We start from the raw sequence: 23,190 nt of genomic DNA on the forward strand, positions 1-23,190 counted from the left end.
AATATTTTGCGTCCTTAATTTCGGAAATTATATTTTTCTTGACAGTTTCACCAAGAAGATTGATTATTTCGTTTTGAATTTTGTTGGACAAGTAGGTGACACTTTTTGGTTTCTCTTTCCCTCTCTGCAAGTGTTTTGCTAAGATGTCATCATATTTGGCCAAAAGTCTGATTGTTGCTAGAAAGTTTCCTGTATTTTCACTGACTGTCTCCCCTGGCTCTGATAACCCAGATATTCCTTCTCCTCGATGTCCACGATAGGCCAGATTCTGTTTTGCCAGAAAGGATATAGCCTCGACAATCCGTTCAGTTATAGCTTTCCATCTTTTCTTTTCAGCAGACATTTGCTGTTGAAGTTCAGCATCTATCGTAGTTGAATGATGGAGTCGAACTACGAGGTTCAGGTATTCCCTCATGTGAGCTCTATGAGAAGGGCTTTTCTCATGGTCAGGTATTGTTGGATTAAATTTTCTCCAAGTGGAGAAACCATCTTCCTTTCCAAAGTTTAACACAGACGACAAATGCTCCTTTGAAAACAAAAAGCAAACAAAACAGTAGCATGCTTTCCGATATGGAGAGTATAACAACCATTTTCTCTCCACAATTTCTCCGTTTGTGGAAACTTTATCAAACCACTGTTTGGAAAATGATCTCCCATCCTTCTCAGCAAATGGACCACTTTTATTCTGATATCTTTCAGGGCCATGTTGTAATATTGTCATCTTCAAATGATCTGGAAACAGATCATTCTTCAAACAGCCAAAATCGTTTCTTTGCAAAAATATGCAAAATTCTTCTTTACTTTCTTCACATGGATCATCATCCTGACAACGAGACTGAGGAGAGAGAGTATTATGTTCTGACCGAGCTGAATCCGTATCAGAAAAATCCTTCTCTGCACCCACATCATCTTTTACTTCTCCAGGTTCTCCTACTTCTTCTTTACTTCTTTTTATCCATGCATCTAATGCCCCTCTTTGATGGGACTCTTCTTCGACTCTGGCCCTCTTTTTTTTCCTGTTCTGTGCTCCACTCGGTTGTACACAAAATACTTGTAACATTTCATTTTCTATCTCAAAAACCGTAAGACGCATGAGAAAATGGGAAGAAAATGGTAAACAATCGGTCAGTTGCAGACGGATAAACCATATTTCATTTCTTTGTTCCTTCGTATCAAATTATTTCACACTGATTCTCCACTGATAATTTTGTGCAATTTATATCATAGACTTGCAAATTAGTGGTATCTGTATTCGAATATTAGCATGTTAAGGAATAAATGTCTCCTATTCCGAGTTTAAATGCCATAGCAGTCCTCTGATCATCCAGGCTTCACTCTTACTACATCCCACGTAAATATTTCATTAAATATCGCCAAAAAACCTATAAAAACCGTAGTTGCACCTGTTCTAGAGCTATTCACTGACCTGAGTAGGTAAAAGAACTAATCTAGATGCACAAAAAGCTGAAGAAAAGACGAGTTATGACTCGAGGAAACGCAGGAACGAACAGCCACGTCTGCTTGTTGCTTTTGATGGTTGCACCACGTACATCATCCACATGCGTGTGGGGGGATGGGGAAAAGGACCATTTTCTCTAGACAGAAAGGGTATACCATGTTAAAGGAATAAAGGGCTAACAACTGCCTCTGCAGTGTGGTGAGCCTCCAAAAATTGATTTATCACCGCTGAAATTTTAAAATTACTATCTTATTTCCTTCTCTGGGGCAGCACGGTGGCCTAGTGGTTAGCACAACCGCCTCACGGAACTGAGGTCCCAGGTTCGATCCCGGCTCTGGGTCAATGTCCGTGTGGAGTTTGCACATTCTCCCCGTGTCTGCGTTGGTTTCGCCCCCACAACCCAAAAAATGTGCAGAGTAGGTGGATTGGCCACGCTAAATTGCCCCTTAATTGAAAAAAATAATTGGGTAATCTAAATTTAAAAAAAAAAAAAATTTTTTTTTAAAATTTTTTTTTTTCCTTCTCTGATTGGATGCCCCCATCCAATGGATGCCCGGGGCCAATGCACCGTCGCCCCCCCCCCCTCCCCCCCCCCCCCCTCTGCACGCCACTGAGCAGACTAGATTGAAATAAGGAAACACAAATTGCTGCTTCACTTGGAAGGGGTGTTTGGGGCCTTGGGCGGTGAAGAGAGAGGAGGTAGAGGGCAGATGTTGCATCTCTTGCGTTTGCATGGAAAGATGCTGAGAGAAGGGGACGGGTGTTGGTAGCCAATTGAGGAGTAAACCAGGATATTATGGAGGAACGGTCCCTTCGGAAAGCTGGAGGGGAAGATGTGCCTGCTGGTGGCATTATGCTGCTCATGGTGGAAAATGATCTGTTGAATGCTGAGGCTAGTGGGGTGGAAGGTAAAGATGAGGGGAACCCTGTTGTGGTTCGAGGAAGGGATCAGGCACCTCTTTTTCTTTCTTGCACATTGCCATTCTCTTTCACACTGTCAATGAATCTTTAGGAGAGATGGTGGCGTAGTGGTGATATTGGACTAGTAATCCAGAGGCCTAGCTAATACTCTGGGAACGGGGGTTTAAATTCCACCATGGCAGCTGGTGGAATTTAAATTCAATTAATAAATTGGGAATATAAAACTAATCTCCGGGATGGTAATGGTGACTATGAAACTATCATCGATTGTTGTAAAAACCCATCTGGTTCACTTCCCTTTCGGGAAGTAAATATGTAGTCATTACCTGATCGGGCCTATGTGTGACTTCAGACCCATGGCAGAGTGGTTGACTCTTAATTGCCCTCAGTTCAAGGGAAATTAGGGATGGGCAACAAATGCTGATTGATTCCCAAATCCCATGAGAGACTAAAGGAAAAATAAATCTCCTAACCTTTCAGCCTAACACAGATCTTTTGTCCTTGTTCGACTTGGCTCTTGCTCAAAACCTTTTTGCATCTCTAGCTTTCCCAGTTTTGATGAAAGGTCACAGAACTGAATGGTTAACTCTGTTTCTCTCTCTACACAGATGTGCTGTCTCTCTCTGTACAGATGCTATCTAACCTGCTGACTATTTCCACCATTTTCTGTTTTTTGGTTAATATTCTGGCTGTCTCCACGGGAGTATTACAATACCTTGTATTTTTGGAAAAATTGAGGTGTGTACTTGCTGAAGCAGCCATGATTTGCCTTGAATAATATATCGAACAGTTCACTGGGTTCCAGTGGAAGTTCACGTTTGCAGCATTAAGACTAATGTGCATTTGCAATACCTAAGAAGTCCTTTATCTTCTCTTCCTGTATTTTATGAATAATTGTACATGTGCGCCAGTGATGTTACCTACATTGCAAGAGTGATATTTCAAAGTTGCAGAATATGGAAAACCAGCTCCAATCCCTTCCCCATATACGCTTCTGGCTTCTAATTTATAAACTTTTCAAAATCGTCTCTGCTCTACCACACATTTGGCAACAGCATCCAGTAACTCGTCTTCACGAATGTCTGTCTGACTTGTAAACTGCATATACAAAGTGGTGTTGAAACCAATATTCAGAAACTAATTTCTCAACAGATAGTATTTGTTCATTATAATAGTAACATTTCTAAATTGCTCTTTGTGCTGTTAATCCTGACGTCCATACAAACTGAAACTTCTAATCAAAAGCTAACTGAAACCCATTAATCCCCATGTTATGTGCATTCTGTCAATTTTCGTAATAATCAACAGCAATATTTAGAATTAACTGCAGTTTATACAGAATTCTTTGAATTCTACCTCCTAGGTGAGCTGTATGATTGTGTCAGCTGTATTTTCCTGGATTACGACAACTATTTTGATAATATATGCAGCTTTGACGTTGAACTATGGTGAGGATGATGATGAAGTGTTCCAACATAAACCCAGTCATACCATTCACATGGTAAGCTATTTTGAAATGTACATGTAACTTTTTTTATGTTGGCTTGCTTCCTGTTCTTTCTGTAGATGACAGGCTTCAGTGTTTATATGAATTTTTGATGGGGAATATGGTTACGTGCCTTTTCTTTTTTGCTTCCTTCACGAAAAATACATGGCTTTCTTATACAGAGAGTTCCCACACTGCACAGCGGTACATTATAAATTTAGCATTGTAATTTAATCTGTTGGTGGCCATTGAGTAGTATGGTGCAGTGGCTTGCAAAGATCAGTGGGGAGGAAGAAATATTTTGAATATTAGATTAGAAATCGTGAGCATTTCGGGAGAAATTTAAACACAAATCTTTGTGGCATTTTCCAAAAAGAGAGCCTGTAAAATTAGCAAAGTCTCTTCTCCAGTTTTTCTTTGTTGTGGAGTTGACCAAATTATACATTTTGATTTTCTGGCGGTTTTTTCGGTGAAAGATAGGAACACTGAAAAAAGGAGCAGGAGGAGGCCATTCGGCCATTCGAGCCTGCTCCACCATTCACTATGATCATGTCTAATCATCCGTTCCCCCCTCCTCCCCCTCCCCTCCATATCCTTTGCTCTCCTTTGCCCTAAGTGCTTTTAGTAATGCTTCTTGAAAACATACAAAATGTTTTGGCCTCAACTACTTCCTGTGGTAACGAATTCCATAGGACCATTCTCCTGGGTGAAGAAATTTCTCCTCATCTCTGTCCTAAATGGTCTACCCCGTATCCTCAGACTGTGACCCCCTAGATCAAGCAGGAAACACTCTCTACCTGACAGAATCATTAAAAACTAATGACAGAGGGAGGCCATTCAGTCCATTGTGTCTGTTCCAGGTGAAAACGTTATTCAGCTTAAACCCACTTTCCAACTGTTGGTCTGTAGCCCACTAGGTTACAGTACTTCAGGTGCATTTCAGAACACTTTTTAAAACGTGCAATAGGTTTTTGCCTCGACTACTCTTTTGGGCAGTGACTGCCAGACTTGTCGGCACCATAAGTGTGCAAAAATTCTCAACTCCCCTCTATTAGAGTACCCAATTATTACTAATTTTTTTCCAATTAAGGGACAATTTAGCATGGCCAATCCACCTAATGTGCACATCTTTGGGTTGTGGGGGGTGAAACCCACGCAGACACGGGGAGAATGTGCAAACTCCACACGATCAGTGGCCCGGGATTCGAACCCTGGTCCTCAGCGCTGTATTTCCAGTGCTAACCACTGCACCACCGTGCTGCCCCTATTACTGAAACGTCTGACACATTTGTCAGCTGTCAAACATAATAAAATCAAAAGATTGGGCCACTTTTCAATGAAACATCTACATTAGAAGCAATTGCTTTGGACAAGAAATAGTAATGAGCTAGACCTATAATTTTGGCTTTACTGGGGGGAGCATTGATCTGTTTGATCAATTCACACCAACATGCAGGATTACCCACTGAATCATTCTGGGAACTTGAGACAAAAAAGAAAGGAAATGCAAACTCCTATTTAGTTTATTGATTTTAATAAGTATTTTGAACTTATTAAATCCCCCTCTTCCCAAGTGTTCACTGGAAAACTCACGGACAATATGCATTCGCCAGACATTAACCAATATAAAACTAATGGCCAGTAAAATTAAAACCAATAAATCCACAAAGTTGGGTGGTATTTATTCCAGAGTGCTGAGGGGAACTTGGAATGGATTTCTGAGGCACTGATGATCTATTATGAAAGGGATAGTAGCCACTGGAGAAGCACCATTATGCTGGAAGCAGGATAATGATCCTATTATCAGCAGCAGGTGATGAAACAGACATGGTAACTACAAGCTATTAGTGTTCAACTTTTTATATTTGTTCACTGGATGTGGCTGTTGCTGGTTCAGCCAGCATTTATTGCCCATCCCTAATTGTCCTCGAAGGTGATAGTGATCTGCCTCTTTGAAACATTGCAGTCCATTTGTACTCAAACTGTGATGTTAGGAAATGTGTTCCAGGATTTTTATCCAGTGACACTGCGGACATTGATATCGGGTGTGATCTACTGGCTGCATTACACCTGAAAGGTAGTACAGTGTGGTGCAATGCAGTCGGTCGATGCTGGGAGATCCCTCTTCCGTGATCTTCCCGTCTCGCCAGGCCTCACGAGAGATGTCGCAATATGAATCCCGCCCATTTTGGGCAGAATACGTTTTGGCAAATCTGCATAATGAGACAGCTAGTCTCACTCTAATACGCACTCCCACTATCTCCTCAAGGAGATGAAATCTAACCTCCTCACCTTGGAGATCTCGGGGAGCATCAATCAGTGGTGGTCCCCACAAACAGTGACCAGACTCATGGGGGTCTCCCAGGGGATCGGAGGCCCCCAGGTGCTTGCCCTCTGTGCACTACTGGTGCCACCTTGGCAGTGCCACAGGGGGTACTCTGCGCAGTTGCAGGAGAGCCTGAGGACCCACTTGGGGCTTGGGGGGAATTTAAAAATGGCATCCTGATCTCCTTCTGCACTGAGGAGTTCCGGCGAGTGAAGTGCCGAAAATGGGACCAAGTGTGGCCTCGTCGGGGTGTGCCTCCTGTCTACTTAATGGGAGTTCAATAGCGTGGTGTTTCTCAGCGCCATGAGCGCCTGAGAACACCCGGTTAAATACGCTCACTACGGGATTCTGTTCCCATTCAGGTAGATTGTGCCCATAGTTACAAGTTAGGATTGTGTGTGGCCTGGGGGGAACCTGCAGGTAGTGGTGGTGTTCCTATGTGACTGCTGTCCTTGTCCTACATGGGGCGCACGGTAGCACAGTGGTTAGCACTGTTGCTTCACAGCACCAGGGACCCGGGTTCGATTCTCGGCTTGCGTCATTGTATTCAACGAAAATTTGGAACCTCATATCCCCCACTCTGCTATTACCACCAAGTCAGGGGATCAACCCTGGTTCAATGAAGAGTGCTGGAGAGCATGCCAGGAGCAACATCCGGCATACCGATAAATGAAGTGTGAATCTGGTGAAGCTACAACACGGGACTAGTATGTCAAACAAAAGAATTTAAAAAAAAAATTAAACACCATAAGCAGCAAGTAATAGAGCTAAGAGATACCACAACAAACACATCAGATCTAAGCTCTGTAGTCCTACCACATTCAGCCGTGAATGGTGGTGGACAATTAAACAACTCACTGGAAGAGAAGGCACCACAAATATCCTCATCCTCAAAGATTGAGGAGCCCAGCACATCTGTGCGAAGGACAAGGCTGAGGCATTCATAACAATCTTCAGCCAGAAGTACCGAATGGCTGCGGTATCTGTCTTCTCCCAGAGGTCCCCAGCATCACGGATATCAGTCTTTAACCAATGCGATTCACTCCATATGATATCAAGAAACGGCTGAAGGCACCGGATACTGCAATATCCCGGCAATAGAACTGAAGACTGTGCTCCAGAACGTGCCACACCCCGAGCCAAGCTGTTCCAGTACAGCTACAACACTGGCATCTACCCTGCAATTAGAACATTTCCCACGTGTTTCCCGTACACAAGAAACCGGTCAAATCCAACCCAGCCAATGACTGCCCTGTCAGTCTACTCTCCATCACCAGCAAAGTGATGGAAGGAGTCATCAACAGTGTCATTAAGCAGCACTTACTCAGCAATAACCTACTTAGGGATGCGCAGTTTGGGTTCTGCAAGGTCACTCAGCTCCTGACCTCATTCCAGCCTTGGTTCAGAGATGGACAAATTAGCTGAATGCCAGGGGTGAGGTAAGAGTGACTGCCCTTGACATCAAGGCAGCATTTGACTGAGTATGGTATCAAGGAGCTCTAGATAAACTGGAGCCAATGGGAATCAGGGGGAAACTCTCCATTGGTTGGAATCATACCTGGCACAAAGGCAGATGGTTGTGGTGGTTGGAGGTCAATCATCACAGCTCCAGGACATCACTACGTGAGTTCCTCAGGGTAATGTCCTAGGTCCAACCATTTTTAGCTGCTTCATCAATTTAAAAAAAAAAAATTTAGAGTAACCTATTCATTTTTTTCCCAATTAAGGGAAAACTTAGTGTGGCCAATCCACCTAGCTTGCACATCTTTTGGGTTGTGGGGGCGAAACCCACGCAAGCACTGGGAGAATGTGCAAACTCAAAGTGACCCAGAGCCGGGATCGAACCTTGGACCTCGGCGCTGTGAGGCCGCAGTCCTAACCCACTGCGCCACCGTGCTGCCCTAGCTGCTTCATCAATGACCTCCCTTCAGTCATAAGTAGGGATATTTGCAGAATGTTCAGCACCATTCGCAACTCCGCGGATAATGAATCAGCCCATGTCCAAATGCAGCAAGACCTGGACAAGTGGCAAGTTACATTTACGCCACACAACTGCCAGGCAATGACCACCTCCTACAAGAGACGATCTAACCACCACTCTTTCACATTCAATGGCATTACCATCACTGAATCCCCCCCCCCCCCCAAATCAACATCCTGGGGGTTACCATTGATCAGAAACTGAACTGGACTAGCCATATTAACACTGTGGCTACCAGGCCAGGTCAAAGTCTAGGTATCGTACGGTGAGTAACGCACCACCTGATCTCTTCTCCCCCCCCCCCCCCCCCCCCCCCCCACACACACACACACACACACACACACACACACACACACACACACAGAGCCTGTCCACCATCTACAAGGCACAAGTCCGAGAGTGTAATGGAATACTCTCCACTTGCCTGGATGAGCGCAGCTCCAACAACACTCAATAAGCTCGGCACCATCCAGGACAAAGCAGCCTCTCCCACAAACATTTAAACCCTTCATCACCGACGAACAGTGGCAGCCATGTGAACAATCTACAAGATGCACTGCAGTAATTCACCAAGGTTCCTCGGATAACGCCTTCCAAACCCACAACCACTACCATCTGGAAGGACAAGAGGCAGCAGGTACCTGGAAACCCCACCACCTCCAATTTCCCCTGAAGTCACTCTCCACCCTGACTTTGGCGGCACGGTAGCACAGTGGTAAGCAGTGTTGATTCACAGCGCCAGGGTCCCAGGTTCGATTCCCGGCTTGGGTCACTCACTGTCTCTGTGGAGTCTGCACGTTCTCCCTGTGTCTGCGTGGGATTCCTCTGGGCGCTCCGGTTTCTTCCCACAAGTCCTGAAAGACGTGCTGTTAGATGAAATGTACATTCCGAATTCTCCCTCACAGTGTACCCGAACAGGCACCGGAATGTGGCGACTCAGGGAATTTCACAGTAATTTCATTGCAGTGTGAATGTAAGCCTACTTGTGACACTAATAAAGATTATTATTATAAATGTCCTTCATTGTCACTGGGGCAACATCCTGGAACTCTCTCCCTAACAGTGAATCTACCTACACCTCCAGGACTGCAGGGGTTTAGGAAGGCAACTCACCATTACCTTCTGAAGGACAACTAGGGATTGGCAATAAAGGCTGGCCTAATCCGTGACCCCCACATCTGTAAATGATGTGTTTTTTTCAATTAGAAATTGGCTGAGGAGTAAAAAATATTGGATTCTAGCTAGAGGAGTGGTGAGGCTGGATGTGTGGTTTGAAAGAGTTCAGAGTAAGTTGCCTTCAGACTTGGTTTTGGGACCACTGTTGTTTCTATTTTACATTAGTTACTTTGATTCAGAAACTCGAGGCAAAGTTCAAATTCATAGATACCAAATTGAAAGGAAAGTGAAATCAAATAAGAGGGCTCAGATATAGAATCAGTTGGACAGGATATGCAAATTGCCAAAAACAAAATGGCAGATGACATTGACGTGTTGCACATAGGAGTGTTTGTGTTACGTTTTACTTCCTATGAATGGTTGTGAAATAACTAAGGAAGTTGAGACAAACTCATTAGTCCCTGAATAGACTAGATACCCAGCATGTCCCTTGGGTACTCTTAAAAAGATGTTTTAAAGTAGGACAACAGGTTCAAATTCAAGGCTGATATTGGAAAATTCTTCACATGCACATTGTGACCAACATTTGAAAAAAAAGTCCTGGATAAAGCAATGGAAGCAGAATCCATGGAATTGTTTAGAAAACGACTGAATGCTAAAATGGGAAGCCTGTTAAGATATTTATGGATGGATGGAATGGCCTTTCTCCTCATACTTATCTTGTAATCATCTTCATTTCTGTGTTCTTTTTTCGCAAGGAGTATTTTATCACAATTAAATTTATGCTTCTGTCTTCTGCTGAAATTTTTTAATTTAATGAGTCTGGATTCATTTTTCATCCATACTTTATTTTGATCGTTGGAACCGTTTGGGGGGTTTTTCCATTTCATCCTGTATCTCAGGCTGACTCTGACTTTGAATCACACAATTTTCACCCTTTGCCTTCAATACAATAAATGCAGAAATTTATATTCTCTGAACATGTACATTTATATAGTTATATCAGCTGTCCTGCCTGGTTTCACTTGTGCTTCATTCCAGACCACAACAATGGGACTGTCTTTTGAAATGGCCTAACAAGCCACTGGGTTGTCTTCAAGAAGATGGCTCAACACCACCACCTCAGGCCCAATAGGGGTGTGCAATAAATGTTCAATGAGTATTGCCCACAATTCATGAATGAATAAAATATGTATGCACATGGAAAGTTCATAAGAAATAGGAGCAGGACTAGACAATATAGCCCCTCAAGCCTGCTCTGCCATTCAATATGATCATGGATGATCTTTTGCCTCAACTTCACTGTCCTGCCAACTCCCCATATCCCTTCGATTCCCCGAGAGGTCAAAAATCCATCCATTCCTGTCTTGAATGGAAAGAATGATGGAGAGACCACACCCCACTGGAAGTAGAGAAATCTAATGATTCACAACCTTCCATTTCTCCTCATTCCGGACAAATGATTGACCCCTAATCCTGTGCCACCATGTTCTAAATTCCCAGCCACAGTAAGCAATGCCTCAGTGTCTGCCCTGTCAAGTCCCAGTAGAACCTTTTATGTTTTAATGAGATTACCTCTCGCCATAGAACAGGCGTCTCAATCTAATGTACCGTTGCTGGGGTGGCATAGTGGTTAGAACTGCTGCCTCATAGCGCCAGGGACTTTGGTTTGATTCCAGCCTTGATTGGCTGTCTGTGTGGAGTTTGCATGTCCTCCCCATGTCTGTGTGGGTTTCTTCTGGGTGCTCCAGTTTCCTCCCACAGTCCAAGGATGTGTAGGTTCGGTGGATTGGCCATGATTAATGGGTGGGATTACAGGGACCGGGTGGGTGAGTGGACCTATGTAGAGTGCTCTTTTGGAAGGTCAGTGCAGACATGATGGGCTGAATGGCCTCCTCCAGCACTGTATGGATTCTATAGACTGTTTCCATGGCAAGTATATCCTTGTGTATGAAGACCAAAACTACTTCAGGTATGACTTCCTTGTTCCCTGACAAAAGCCAACAAGCCATTTGATTTCCTAACTGCAGCATGGTAACTCTGCCCTAGTACAGGTACCATAGATTGCAGCATATGTGTTGCTTCAGTGTACAAAATGACCCAATTTTTCAGGCCCAGAAATTGTGTTTTTGCATATACTGGGTGTGTGAAAGTCAACTCAACCCAAACCCTCGACCAATACTTTTTCAGCTACAACAAACATGCAACACTGGCATTGGTCGTCAGCCTCAATTTTCCACCCACAATTAAAAGTTTTGCTTACCTTATAAATGAACACCAGGGGTCAAGAAGGTGTTACGGGTGTGTTGCCAAAAATGTGCACGACTTTTAGAAACACCCAAGTAAATCTTGTACAGCGAATTATAATAAATATGGCAACTGGCCACATTGGCTGATCACATTTGTATTTTGTATATAAGTCAGGTTGTGTTTTTGGAGGAATTTTGGTTAACTGATAGGCTAACATTTACAGTATATCCAAGTCTCTCTGAACTTCAACATTTGAAAAGTTCCACACCTTTTGTTTTTCTAGTCCATCTGCCACCTGTTTCCCACTCATAACATGTCTGTATCTATTTGCAACCTCTTTGTGTTCTCCTCAAAGCTTTCATTACCATTTAGCTATTGATCATTAGCAAACTTGGATATACCACTCAATTACTGTTTTAAAACTGTTTTTTTTTAATTTAGAGTACCCACTTATTTTTTTCCAATTAAGGGGCAATTTAGCATGGCCAATCTACTTAGCCTGCATATCTTTGGGTTGTGGGGGCGAAACCCACGCAAACACCGGAAGAATGTGCATGCTCCACACGGACTGTGACCCAGAGCTGGCATCGAACCTGGGACCTTGGTGCCGTGAGGCAGCAGGGCTAACCCACTGCGCCACTGTGCTGCCTGTTTTGAAACTATGTTGACTCTGGGATCCATCCTATGATTTTTTCAAGTGCAATGTTTTTAAAAATTAATTTAGAGTACCCAATTCATTTTTTCCAATTAAGGGGCAATTTAGCATGGCCAATCTACCTAGCCTGCACATCTTTGGGTTGTGGGGGCGAAACCCACGCAAACACGGGGAGAATGTGCAAACTCCACACGAACAGTGACCCAGAGCCGGGATTGAACCTGGGACCTCTGCAGCGTGAGGCAACATGGCTAACCCATTGCGCCACTGTGTTGCCCTTAAAGTGCAATGTTAAGACTTCCTTTAAAATTGATTCCTGCCTTTTCCTGAAGACTGATTTCATACTTTCTCTCTCCTTAATTTCTTGAATAGCGATGTTAAGTTTGCCTTCTTCCAATACATGATTTTTAAAATTATTTGGTACTACTCCCTTTCCATTCTGTTTTTGTGTAACCTTGGTTCCAATTTCTCAAAACTAATGTTAACAAACTTGGTCAGTTCTGATTATTGGTGACTTGGCTGTAGAAAAACTATTGAGCACAGTAGTATTTGGATGGAGCTATGCTGGATCTGCATAACTACATAATCTGTGTTTCAGGATTTATAAAAGAAAATAGACTATTGATTGATAACTGTATTTTCTGTCATCTGTATGATTTTCAAGGTAGTTTTGTAGAAAGTACTGGGGCTGAACTTTTTTATACACTTCCTTTTATTTTCCCGTTTCTTGCTAGTGTTTGTTTCCCGAGACCGTGGCAGTCATTTGATGCTTCACTCCAGTGAAACAGCGAAGAGGTATTGGGGTTCTTATGAATTCCTGCCCTTGCCCTACCTCAGTTATAAATAGGCACCATTAATGGAAGGTTATGACTTGTTCCATTAGTGCTATTGATATGTTACAGATTTCATTCGTAATGAGCAGAACCTCTATTGTCTCCAAAGAGGAACTATTGATTACAGGTAGTGAGGTAAATATTGACCACAAGTAGTCACTGCTAACTGCTGCCAATCATTGATCTTTCATTGTGGACAGATTGTTCACTGAAGACCATAAGTAGGTCTGACACTGTTCTCAACTGACGGGCACACCGGATTTCCAAAATTATCACTGAATAATGAGTGGAGTAATAGTTGGTTTGGTTAACCTGTGGACATTGAGGTCCCCACTCACTCTGCCCACTGAGCACGGGAATGGATCTTGAACCTAGAATTTCCCCCTCTGTTTGTACTGTCATGTATTTCCTTGTCGTCATGGTGTACTGCCAAAATTGGGAATAAAAAGTTTGATTTATCCCTTGCAGGAGTATATACTCACCAAATTTATCCAAGGAGCAAATATGGCCATATTAATTGCATCCGTGATTGGTATAATGATGGCAACCATCATAGCATATCTTGGTTGTCGAAGCCTTCCCATTTGTGCCTGCTATGACAGTACCACTGGAATGGTAAGTTTAGCGACTAACAATCATAGTTTTGATTTATACATTTCCTATTTTAAATTACTTGTGATGTGCAAAGTGCATGGGGTGTTCACTTTGTGGATTCTTTGCCTTATTTCAAAATGTACAAATTGATGTGGGGTATTTGGTGAGATGCATTGTACTAGTAAAACTCATTTAATGCTGCATAACTCCAGTCCCCACCCCCAAGGTGCTGGTATATGATTCCATGGAAACAGTTTCCGCCTAGTATCATGTCCAAGGGTGACTTGATGTACGAGTCTGGAATGCAAGTGCTCCTTGGATGTTCGACAACAGGGAACATAAATATTGGGCCCAATCCTACCTTTACTCAATATCCACACGTGCACATTCCAGCAATGGGAGATGCTATCTCCACAGATTTTCAAATTGTATTTCTGTTTCATCGGGTTGAACTCCTGGGAGGGATATCTCTCTCCTTTTTATAAGTACCTCTCAATCGTTTGTTTTTGTTCCATTTTACTATTCTCTTTGGCCTTTTGGCTCAAACTTAAATTTTGAGTAAAAATAAATCTGGGTAGCATTGTGGATAGCACAATTGCTTCACAGCTCCAGGGTCCCAGGTTCGATTCCCGGCTTGGTTCACTGTCTGTGCGGAGTCTCCCCGTTCTCCCAATGTGTGTGTGTGGGTTTCCTCCAGGTGTTCCGGTTTCCTCCCACAGTCCAAAGATGTGCAGGTTAGGTGAATTGGCCATGCTAAATTGCCCTTAGTGTTCAAAATTGCCCTTAGTGTTGGGTGGGGTTACTGGGTTATAGGGATAGGGTGGCGATGTGGGCTTGGGTAGGGTGCTCTTTCAAAAGAGCCGGTGCAGACTCGATGGGCCGAATAGCCTCCTTCTGCACTGTAAATTCTATGACTATGATGTTGGTGCAAAACAGGTGCAATTGGATTGACTGCATATTCAACAGAATACCTGGTCTAAAATTGCTCTGGATGCAATGGTACTGAATACCTGACACTGCACAAATCAGCTCATCCGATACAACCAGAGAATCCTTCCTACCCCATCATGCTCTTGTAGCATTTCCGATCTAACTTCAAAATATACCCATGCAGTTGCCCGCCAATTCTAAATGAAAACAATGAATTTCAATTTTCCCCCCTTTTAAAAAAATTTAAATTATCCGATTTTTTTTTTTTCCAATTAAGGGACAATTTAGCGTGGCCAATTCACCTACCCTTTGGATTATGGGAGTGAGATCCACGCAGACATGGGAAGGATAAATAACTGTTTCATAACATTTTAAAACCACTTTCAGTTGATTTTGGATCTATGGGAAGCAATTTATTTGTGCAAGTGCAATAGTGAAATAATTATAATGAAAGTAAATTGCTAGAAAAACACATACCAGTTTGCATCAATAAAGAACAGTCGGGTTAAGGTTTTGGTATACATCGGAAAGGGTAATGGAAACAGACTTTCGAAAGACAATGGGACATATGCATGAGGACTCGTTTGCAAGGTTATAAGGAGGGAAAGTGCTGCTAAATTGGACAATGCTGGCACAGAATGATGGACCAAATGGCTTAAGCAGACTTCACATCTGCATTCCATGTCCCTAAAAAGTGGCCATCAATTTCCCATGATTGACCCTGCCCTGCAGTTGTCATTTTTCTCTCTTCATCGGCTGGGTCACTGTCTGTGTGGAGTCTGCACGTCCTCCCCCTGTGTGCGTGGGTTTCCTCCCGGGTGCTCCGGTTTCCTCCCACAGTCCAAAGATGTGCGGGTTAGGTGGATTGGCCATGCTAAATTGCCCGTAGTGTCCTAATAAAAAAGTACGGTTAAGGGGGGGTTGTTGGGTTATGGGCATAGGGTGGATACGTGGGTTTGAGTAGGGTGATCATGGCTCGGCACAACATTGAGGGCTGAGGCCTGTTCTGTGCTGTACTGTTCTATGTTCTATCTTGCCCTAGTCTGATTATTGAAAGCTCTGTGAGAAAACCAGAAAATACTGGAAACACTCTTGAGGAGCATCTATGCAAAGACAGAAACGGTCGACATTTAGGGGTAAAGAAAGGAAAGGGGGGTTGTGGGTGGAGGTGCAAGTGCAATGGCAGTGACCAAGTCTGAGGTATTTTTTTGAGGAGAGGGCTGACGACTGCAGATTTTAAATTGAGGAGATCAACTCCTGATCATTGTGAAAAAGAGGAAGGAATTCTACTGATGGTCTGGGTAATCTTACCTCTGCTAATAATGTTTTAAAAAGTTACCTGGCGGGCAGCACGGTGGCACAGTGGGTTAGCCCTGTTGCCTCACGGCGCCGAGGTACCAGGTTCGAATCCCGGCTCTGGGTCACTGTCCGTGTGGAGTTTGCAAATTCTCCCCGTGTCTGTGTGGGTTTCGCCCCCACAACCCAAAGATGTGCAGGCTAGGTGGATTGGCCATGCTAAAATTGCCCTTTAATCGGAAAAAATGAATTGGGTACTCTAAATTTTTTTTGTTAAAGTTACCTGGCCACTTTTTTTATATTATTACTTTTGGATTCTTGTGCATATATTTGGCTGCACACAATTAATTATCAGCAGTGACTACACTTCAAATGTCATGCTTTGGAATGTCTTGAGGACAATAGAGTGGTTTATAAATACAGCATTTCTTCTTCAAATGGAGTAAAGAGGGAGCATAATCATCCCATTTCTCTTTGTAGCAGTCATTGATGTCAGAAGACCAGCAACCTCAGATAATTGAATTGGTTTGTACTCGGCACGGTAAGTTTTTTAAAATGTGCAGTTTATAAAGAAGCTGTAAGTATTTTTCAGGTGAATTTTAACATGGGCTCATTTTGAATTTTCAAATGAGGCCCCTACACCCATTTGATAATAGATTTGAAATTAAGCTGAGTTGGAGTTTGCTAATTTTAGGTTCTGCCTGCTGATGATATGGAATTGCTTCACTTGAGTAATCAGGAACTTGCCGCTCCCAACCCTACCCTAGCAGAGTCAACGGTACCGACTGCGACAATTAAATCGGTGTGTTGGTCAACACTCCATATTCGCTCCTGGAGCCAGGATGTTCGAGGGTATATTGATTTGCATAGATGCGCCCAATGTCATTTGTTTTCTATATTTCAGCACCAAAAAGCTTGATGGTTTTTTTGGGGGGCGGTGGGATTTGAATTTGAAACATATTGGGAATAAAAGGCATGTTTCAGCAATGGTGATCATGAAACCATCAGATTATTGTGAACACTCAAACTAGATAGATAGAACAGTACAGCACAGAACAGGCCCTTCGGCCCTCGATGTTGTGCCGAGCAATGATCACCCTACTCAAACCCACGTATCCACCCTATACCTGTAACCCAACAACCCCCCCTTAACCTTACTTTTTAGGACACTACGGGCAATTTAGCATGGCCAATCCACCTAACCCGCACATCTTTGGACTGTGGGAGGAAACCGGAGCACCCGGAGGAAACCCACGCACACACGGGGAGGATGTGCAGACTCCGCACAGACAGTGACCCAGCCGGGAATCGAACCTGGGACCCTGGAGCTGTGAAGCATTTATGCTAACCACCATGCTACCGTGCTGCCCACTAATATCTAGTTCACTAATATCCTTTAGGAAAGAAATGTGCCACCTTTGCCAGACCATACTTTGCCCTCTGAAAAGATCTGAAGAGCCACTCGGTTGATTAAACTGCTACCAAAAGAATAATAAGAGACAAAGGCGCAAGTGCAAAAGACAATGCTGATGAATTTGTAACAAATATTCAACCAGGGTGGATGATCTATCTCTGCCTCCTCTTGGGTTGAGAAACAGCTCTGCACATTGGATACAGCAACGGTCCTAGGCCCCTTCAGCATCCTGGAGTTATAGTGCTGAATACTCCAGAACTAACCATGCCTCTAACAAAGCTATTCCAGTATAGGTAAGGTAAAGTCGCCATAGTCCCAGATGACCATAGGCTGCTTTCCCCTTTGAAGAGGAGAGCTGACTGGTGGTGATTTAACCTGAGGATCACCACACCTCAGGTGAGGGGCAAAGTTGAGAATTGAACCTGCACTGGTGGCCTTGCTCTGCATCACAAACCAGCTGGCTAGCCAAGTGAGCTAAACCGGCCCCGTATCGCCTGTATAATTGGCTCCAGTATAGCTACATCGTTGGTATATACCTGACAAGTGGAAAATTTCCTGGATATTTTATTAACAATAATTAAGATATTGAAAATATAATTTTTGACAATTATTCATCATTCAAAGCTCAGCGCCGTCTCTGCATCAATAATGACTAGGTAATCAGCACCACCATGTCTACAATCTCTGTCCTGCAGAGCACCATCCCCCTGTCTCGCGAGTTAAAACTCTACGTCATGCAGGGAATACGGATTTTCCTTGTCTGGGGGAGGGTGGGGCTGGTTTCCATCTCTCTTGGACACTGCCTCCCTAGCTCTGAGTGGATCAGGGATATATAAACTCAACCCAAGTGTCAATAAGCTATTTGATTTGTGGAGGTGACCATAGTGGGTTCGATCCTACCCGCATGTGCAATTATTGGCAGAGTCTTTGGATAACAATTTGAGTAGAATAACTTAAGGTACTATTTCCCCCCCCCCCCCCCCCCCCCCCGGTTAAAGTTAAAGGAGTTTGAAAACAAACTTGAGGGACATCAAAATCAGCACAAAATTCTTCCAATTATATTAGAAGAGTTGCCAATGGAAAAACTAAAACAGCAGACATGCTGAATAATTATTATGTCAGGATTTACAGCAGAGGAAGAGATCACCATGCCAGTGACAAGAAAACAAACATTGGATCAGAGGCAGAGATTCTGCCAAATTAACATAAGTAAAGTAACAGTAATGAAGAGAGTGACAGTTGCCCAGGAACAGATGGTTTATATCCCAGAGCTTTAAAGGAAATAACTAGGTGAAACATTGTACATGTCCTAACTATAATCCTCCAACATTCTCTTGATTCCGGAACCGTTCCTTTTAGATTGGAATATAGTGTATGTCACTCTGTTATTTAAGAAGGGTACAAGGAGGAAAGTGGGTAAATGTAGAACAGTTATTCTAACTACCCAATCCTTAATTATGCACTAGCAATGTCCAACAACAATTGTTAAAGATCTTGAGCTTTTTTTGGGTGGCTGATGAAATGAATGAAAATGAAAATCACTTATTGTCACGAGTAGGCTTCAATGAAGTTACTGTGAAAAGCCCCTAGTCGCCACATTCCGGCGCCTGTCCGGGGAGGCTGGTACAGGAATTGAACCGTGCTGCTGGCCTGCTTGGTCTGCTTTAAAAGCCAGCAATTTAGCCGAGTGAGCTAAACCAGTCCCTCCAGTTAGGACATGTACAATGTTTCACCTAGTTATTTCCTTTAAAGCTCTGGAATATAAACCATCTGTTCCTGGGCAACTGTCACTCTCTTCATTGTTCTCTTCATTATTGAGATCATGTGGATTTGTAAAGGTTGCGTTATTTCTGAATGATCTGATTTGAATCTTTTGAAGCGATGACTAAAAGTGATGGGCAGGAGAATCACTGTGAATGTTATTTATATAAAGTTTCTCATTAGAGACTGATAGCTAAATTTAAAACTCATGGAATGGTCAGGAAATTGGCTAAATGATAGGAGACAGAGTAGGCATAATGGGCCGGTACTCTAATTCCAGGATGTGATTAACGATATCCTATGTTGGAACCACAACTATTCACCATTTTTATTCATGACATGGATGATGGGATAGAAAGCTACATACTTAAATTTACTAATGACACAAACATTGGATCTAAAAAGGGCAGCACGGTGGCCTAGTGGTTAGCACAACCGCCTCACGGCGCTGAGGTCCCAGGTTCGATCCCGGCTCTGGGTCACTGTCCGTGTGGAGTTTGCACGTTCTCCCCGTGTCTGTGTGGGTTTCGCCCCCACAACCCAAAAATGTGCAGAGTAGGTGGATTGGCCACGCTAAATTGCCCCTTAATTGGAAAAAATAATTGGCTAATCTAAATTTAAAAAAAAAAAACATTGGATCTAAAAAAAGGATAAATGGACTACTTTCTGAGTGGGGGGGGGGGGGGGGGGGGGGGGAGGACTGGAAATAGTGGAGGTCCAAATAAACTTGCTGGTCCAACCACATAGATCATTAAAACATTATGCATAAGTACAGAAAATAATTTGAAACTCTCTTGAAATGCTACCCTTTTTATAACCTGGATAACCAGACAAAAAGGGGGTAAAATCATGCTTCATCTATGTAAAGGCCTGGTCAGGCCAGCCCTGAAGTACTGGGAGCAGTACTGAGCAACACGCCTTAGAACTGATATGTCAGCCGTGGCAGGAGTGCAGTGCAGATTTACCAGAATGACACCTGGGCCCAAAGAGCTGAATTAAGAGTAGAAATTGTACAAACTTTGGGTTGTTTCCTTAGAATTTAGCTGGTCAATGAATAATTTGATTGAAGTTTTCAAGACATTAAGGGAATAAATAGGGAGAAATTATTTCCACTGCGTGGAAAGTCAAAGATTAGGGGACATTCGCTTAAAATGTAAAGCCAGACCTTTCAGAAACGAAATTAGGAAAACCTTCTACACATGAAGGGTGATAGGAGTTTAGAACACTTGTTTAAAACTTGCGATTTTTGGAGGAGAAAGGTAGGTATATGGGGCTGGATTCTCTGCCAGTGGGATGCTCCGTTTTGCCGGCAGCCCGGGGGTTTCCCCGACGGCATGGGGCTGCCCCACAATGGGAAACCCCATTGACCAGCCGGCGAAACGGAGCATCCTGATGGTGTGCTGAACCAGAAATCTGGCGCGGTGGGATGGAGAATCCAGCCCCATGGAGTTGGCTCAAAGATCTGTCAGGATTTCATGAATGACGGAACAGACTTGAGGGGCTAAGTGATCTCCTTGTTCCTTAGTATAGCATTCCACCTGACAGAACTTTGTGAAGGAGGAGGAATGATCAAAACTATTTTAAAGCAGTGAGTTATGATATGGAATGCACTAGAAATGGTGGAAGCAAATTCAATAACGTGCAAAAGGAAATTGACATATACTTGGAAAGGAAAGAGCAAGGGAGTGGGATTAATTTGATATCTCCTTTCAAAGATGGCAATATTTGCTCAATTATGCCCTTCTGTGCTATGATGAACTATGCCCTGAATTATGCCCTTCTGTGCTATGATGAACCTATGAACTTCTGTCCAACCATGGTCTTGTATCTGAGCTCGCCAAGTCATTATAGTATTTCATTCAAAGTTATTGGTATTTGCATTAAGGGCAATAGAAAATCTGGTACCCAGTATGATGTTCTCCAAGCATCTACCAAGGTAAGATTATTGACTGTGTTTATTTTCCTTAGAAGAGTATAGCCAGCGACGTATTCAACCATTGCAGTGGAGTTGAGTTACTTGCTCACACATCCATCAAAAGTTTTGAAACGTAGGAACAGCAGAAGGCCATTCAGCCCCCTTAAGACTGTAGTACCATTCAGTAAATCATGACTGATCTTGACCTTGACTCCATTTACCCAATTCTAATCATCTACAATGGTATGAGTATCGGTGTCTTCAAGGTTTGATTTGCCCCAGCATCCACAGCCTTTCTTTGGGTTGTGGGACTTCCAGATTTCCAATGTTATGTGTATTTCCTGATTTCGCTCCTACATGGCCTAGCTCCATTTTAAGATTGTTAACATGGAATGCCTACAGTGCGAGGCCATTCGGCCCACCGAGTCTACACCGATGCTCTGAAAGAGCACTCCGCCAAGGCCCACTCCTCCACCCTATACCCATAACTGCACTGAAGCTGCTCATGAGCTGTTTTAGCGCAGGGCTAAATAGCTGGCTTTTAAAGCAGACCAAAGCAGGCCAGCAGCACGGTTCAATTCCCGTAACAGCCTCCCCGAACAGGTGCCGGAATGTGGCGACTTGGGGCTTTTCACAGTAACTTCACTTGAAGCCTACTTGTGTCAATGAGCCATTTTCATCTTTGGATACTGAGGGGCAATTTAACATGGTCAATGTACCCAGCCTGCACATCTTTGGATTTTGGGAGGAAACCAGAACGCCCAGAAGAAACCCACACAGACAACAGGGAGAACATGTAAACTCCACATAGTCACCCAATCCCAGAATTGAATCCCGGTCCCTGGCGCTGTGGGGCAGCAGTGCTAGCCCCCTTGCTCTGGATTGCCCATTAGTTTATCTGTATCTCCCCAATTGAAATCGCTGATCACTTTGAAGACCTCTATTAAATCATCCATCAACCTTCTAAACTCAAGGAATACAAACCAAATATATGTAACCTATCCTCATTACAAGCTCTGGTATCATTCTGAGATAGTGTTGTACCCCTTCCAAAACAATTCCATATATTCCTGAAATTTATCATCAAAACTGAATTTCTCTCTCCAGATGGGTTGTGACCAAAGCACAACATACCTAAAACATCAGTTTGTCAGTTGAATGCCAACACCCTTGAGATACAGACCAATGTTCCATTTGCTCCTGTTATATTTCCCATCCAATGAACTAAACTATATGGTTAAAATTATGCAAATTTTATTCACACAAATTAATGGAAATGTCTTTTTAAAACAAGGTGGCAGTAATCAACGGATTCTAAATGATCCAGTGGAATACAACGACTGGGACATAGACACAGAAGAGGCAGAGTTTGCATCAAAACCAGCACCTTATATCCGACTTGCATAAAATAGACTTTTAATTGCAGATGAGCTTGATTGCTGTATTTACCAGGAACTGAAGAAACTGTTGCCTTTTACTGGACTATGTTGATATTAAGTTTATATCTTTGAGGAAAGTGCCTTAAACCAAGATTACTATGTTGTCCTCAGCTCGAAAAGATGGAGTATTGGAAAGTCACACGTTTTAGTGTGGTGCCCCAGCAGTTATGATTGCAACTTCACACCAACACTGGATATGTTGTACAAGGCAGTAGAGACAATAGTCAGTTAAACAACACTTTATGCCATTTTGGATAGTTAAATGTTATTGTTGTGAATGGAAGGGTGTATACCTTCCAGTATTGTATTGAGTAATCTGAGAACAACTAACTCAAATATTGACGTCTGCAGTAATTCCCGAACAAAGTAATTTTAATTTGGAGTTTTGTCAATTTTTAATTTGTTATAAAATAAGTTTTGGAAAAGTGAAACTTTTTAAAATTGAAATTGGCAGTTTTTTTATTTAAAAAAAAAAGAACCTGCCGCTCCCATAATGTGAGTGGCACAGTGGTTAGCACTGCTGCCTCAAGGGGCCAGGGACCCGGGTTCAATTCGGGCCTTGGGTCACAGCCTGTGTGGAGTTTGCACATTCTCTCCGTGTCTGCGTGGGGTCCCTCCCCGGGTGCTCAGGTTTCCTCCTACGGTGCAAAGATGTGCAGGTTAGGTGGGGTTACGGCCAAAGGGTGGGAGAGTGGGCCTACGTAGGGTGCACTTTCAGAGAGCCTGTACAGACTCGATGGCCAAATGGCTTCCTGCACTGTAGGGATTCTATGGATGCAATTGTTAAAAAAACTTGTCAGAGAATCATACAATT

The 23,190-nt window shown here is 43.1% G+C and overlaps 1 protein-coding gene across 2 annotated transcripts in view; it reads left to right on the plus strand.

Annotated features, from left to right (window-relative positions):
• zgc:113425 (uncharacterized protein LOC541425 homolog) overlaps positions 1 to 22,916 on the plus strand; it is a 44,810-nt gene extending 21,894 nt beyond the window's left edge. For both annotated transcript variants that reach the window (XM_038792479.1, XM_038792480.1), the window contains exons 5-8: positions 3,744 to 3,881; positions 13,496 to 13,642; positions 16,328 to 16,388; positions 22,232 to 22,916. In XM_038792479.1, coding sequence (XP_038648407.1) covers positions 3,744 to 3,881; positions 13,496 to 13,642; positions 16,328 to 16,388; positions 22,232 to 22,344 — 459 coding nt within the window. In that variant the 3' untranslated portion in view covers positions 22,345 to 22,916. The remainder of the gene's footprint in view (positions 1 to 3,743; positions 3,882 to 13,495; positions 13,643 to 16,327; positions 16,389 to 22,231) is intronic.
• The last annotated feature ends 274 nt before the right edge of the window (positions 22,917 to 23,190 follow it).

Source organism: Scyliorhinus canicula, chromosome 3, assembly GCF_902713615.1.
Source record: "Scyliorhinus canicula chromosome 3, sScyCan1.1, whole genome shotgun sequence".
In the NCBI taxonomy this organism is placed as follows: Eukaryota; Metazoa; Chordata; class Chondrichthyes; order Carcharhiniformes; family Scyliorhinidae; genus Scyliorhinus; species Scyliorhinus canicula.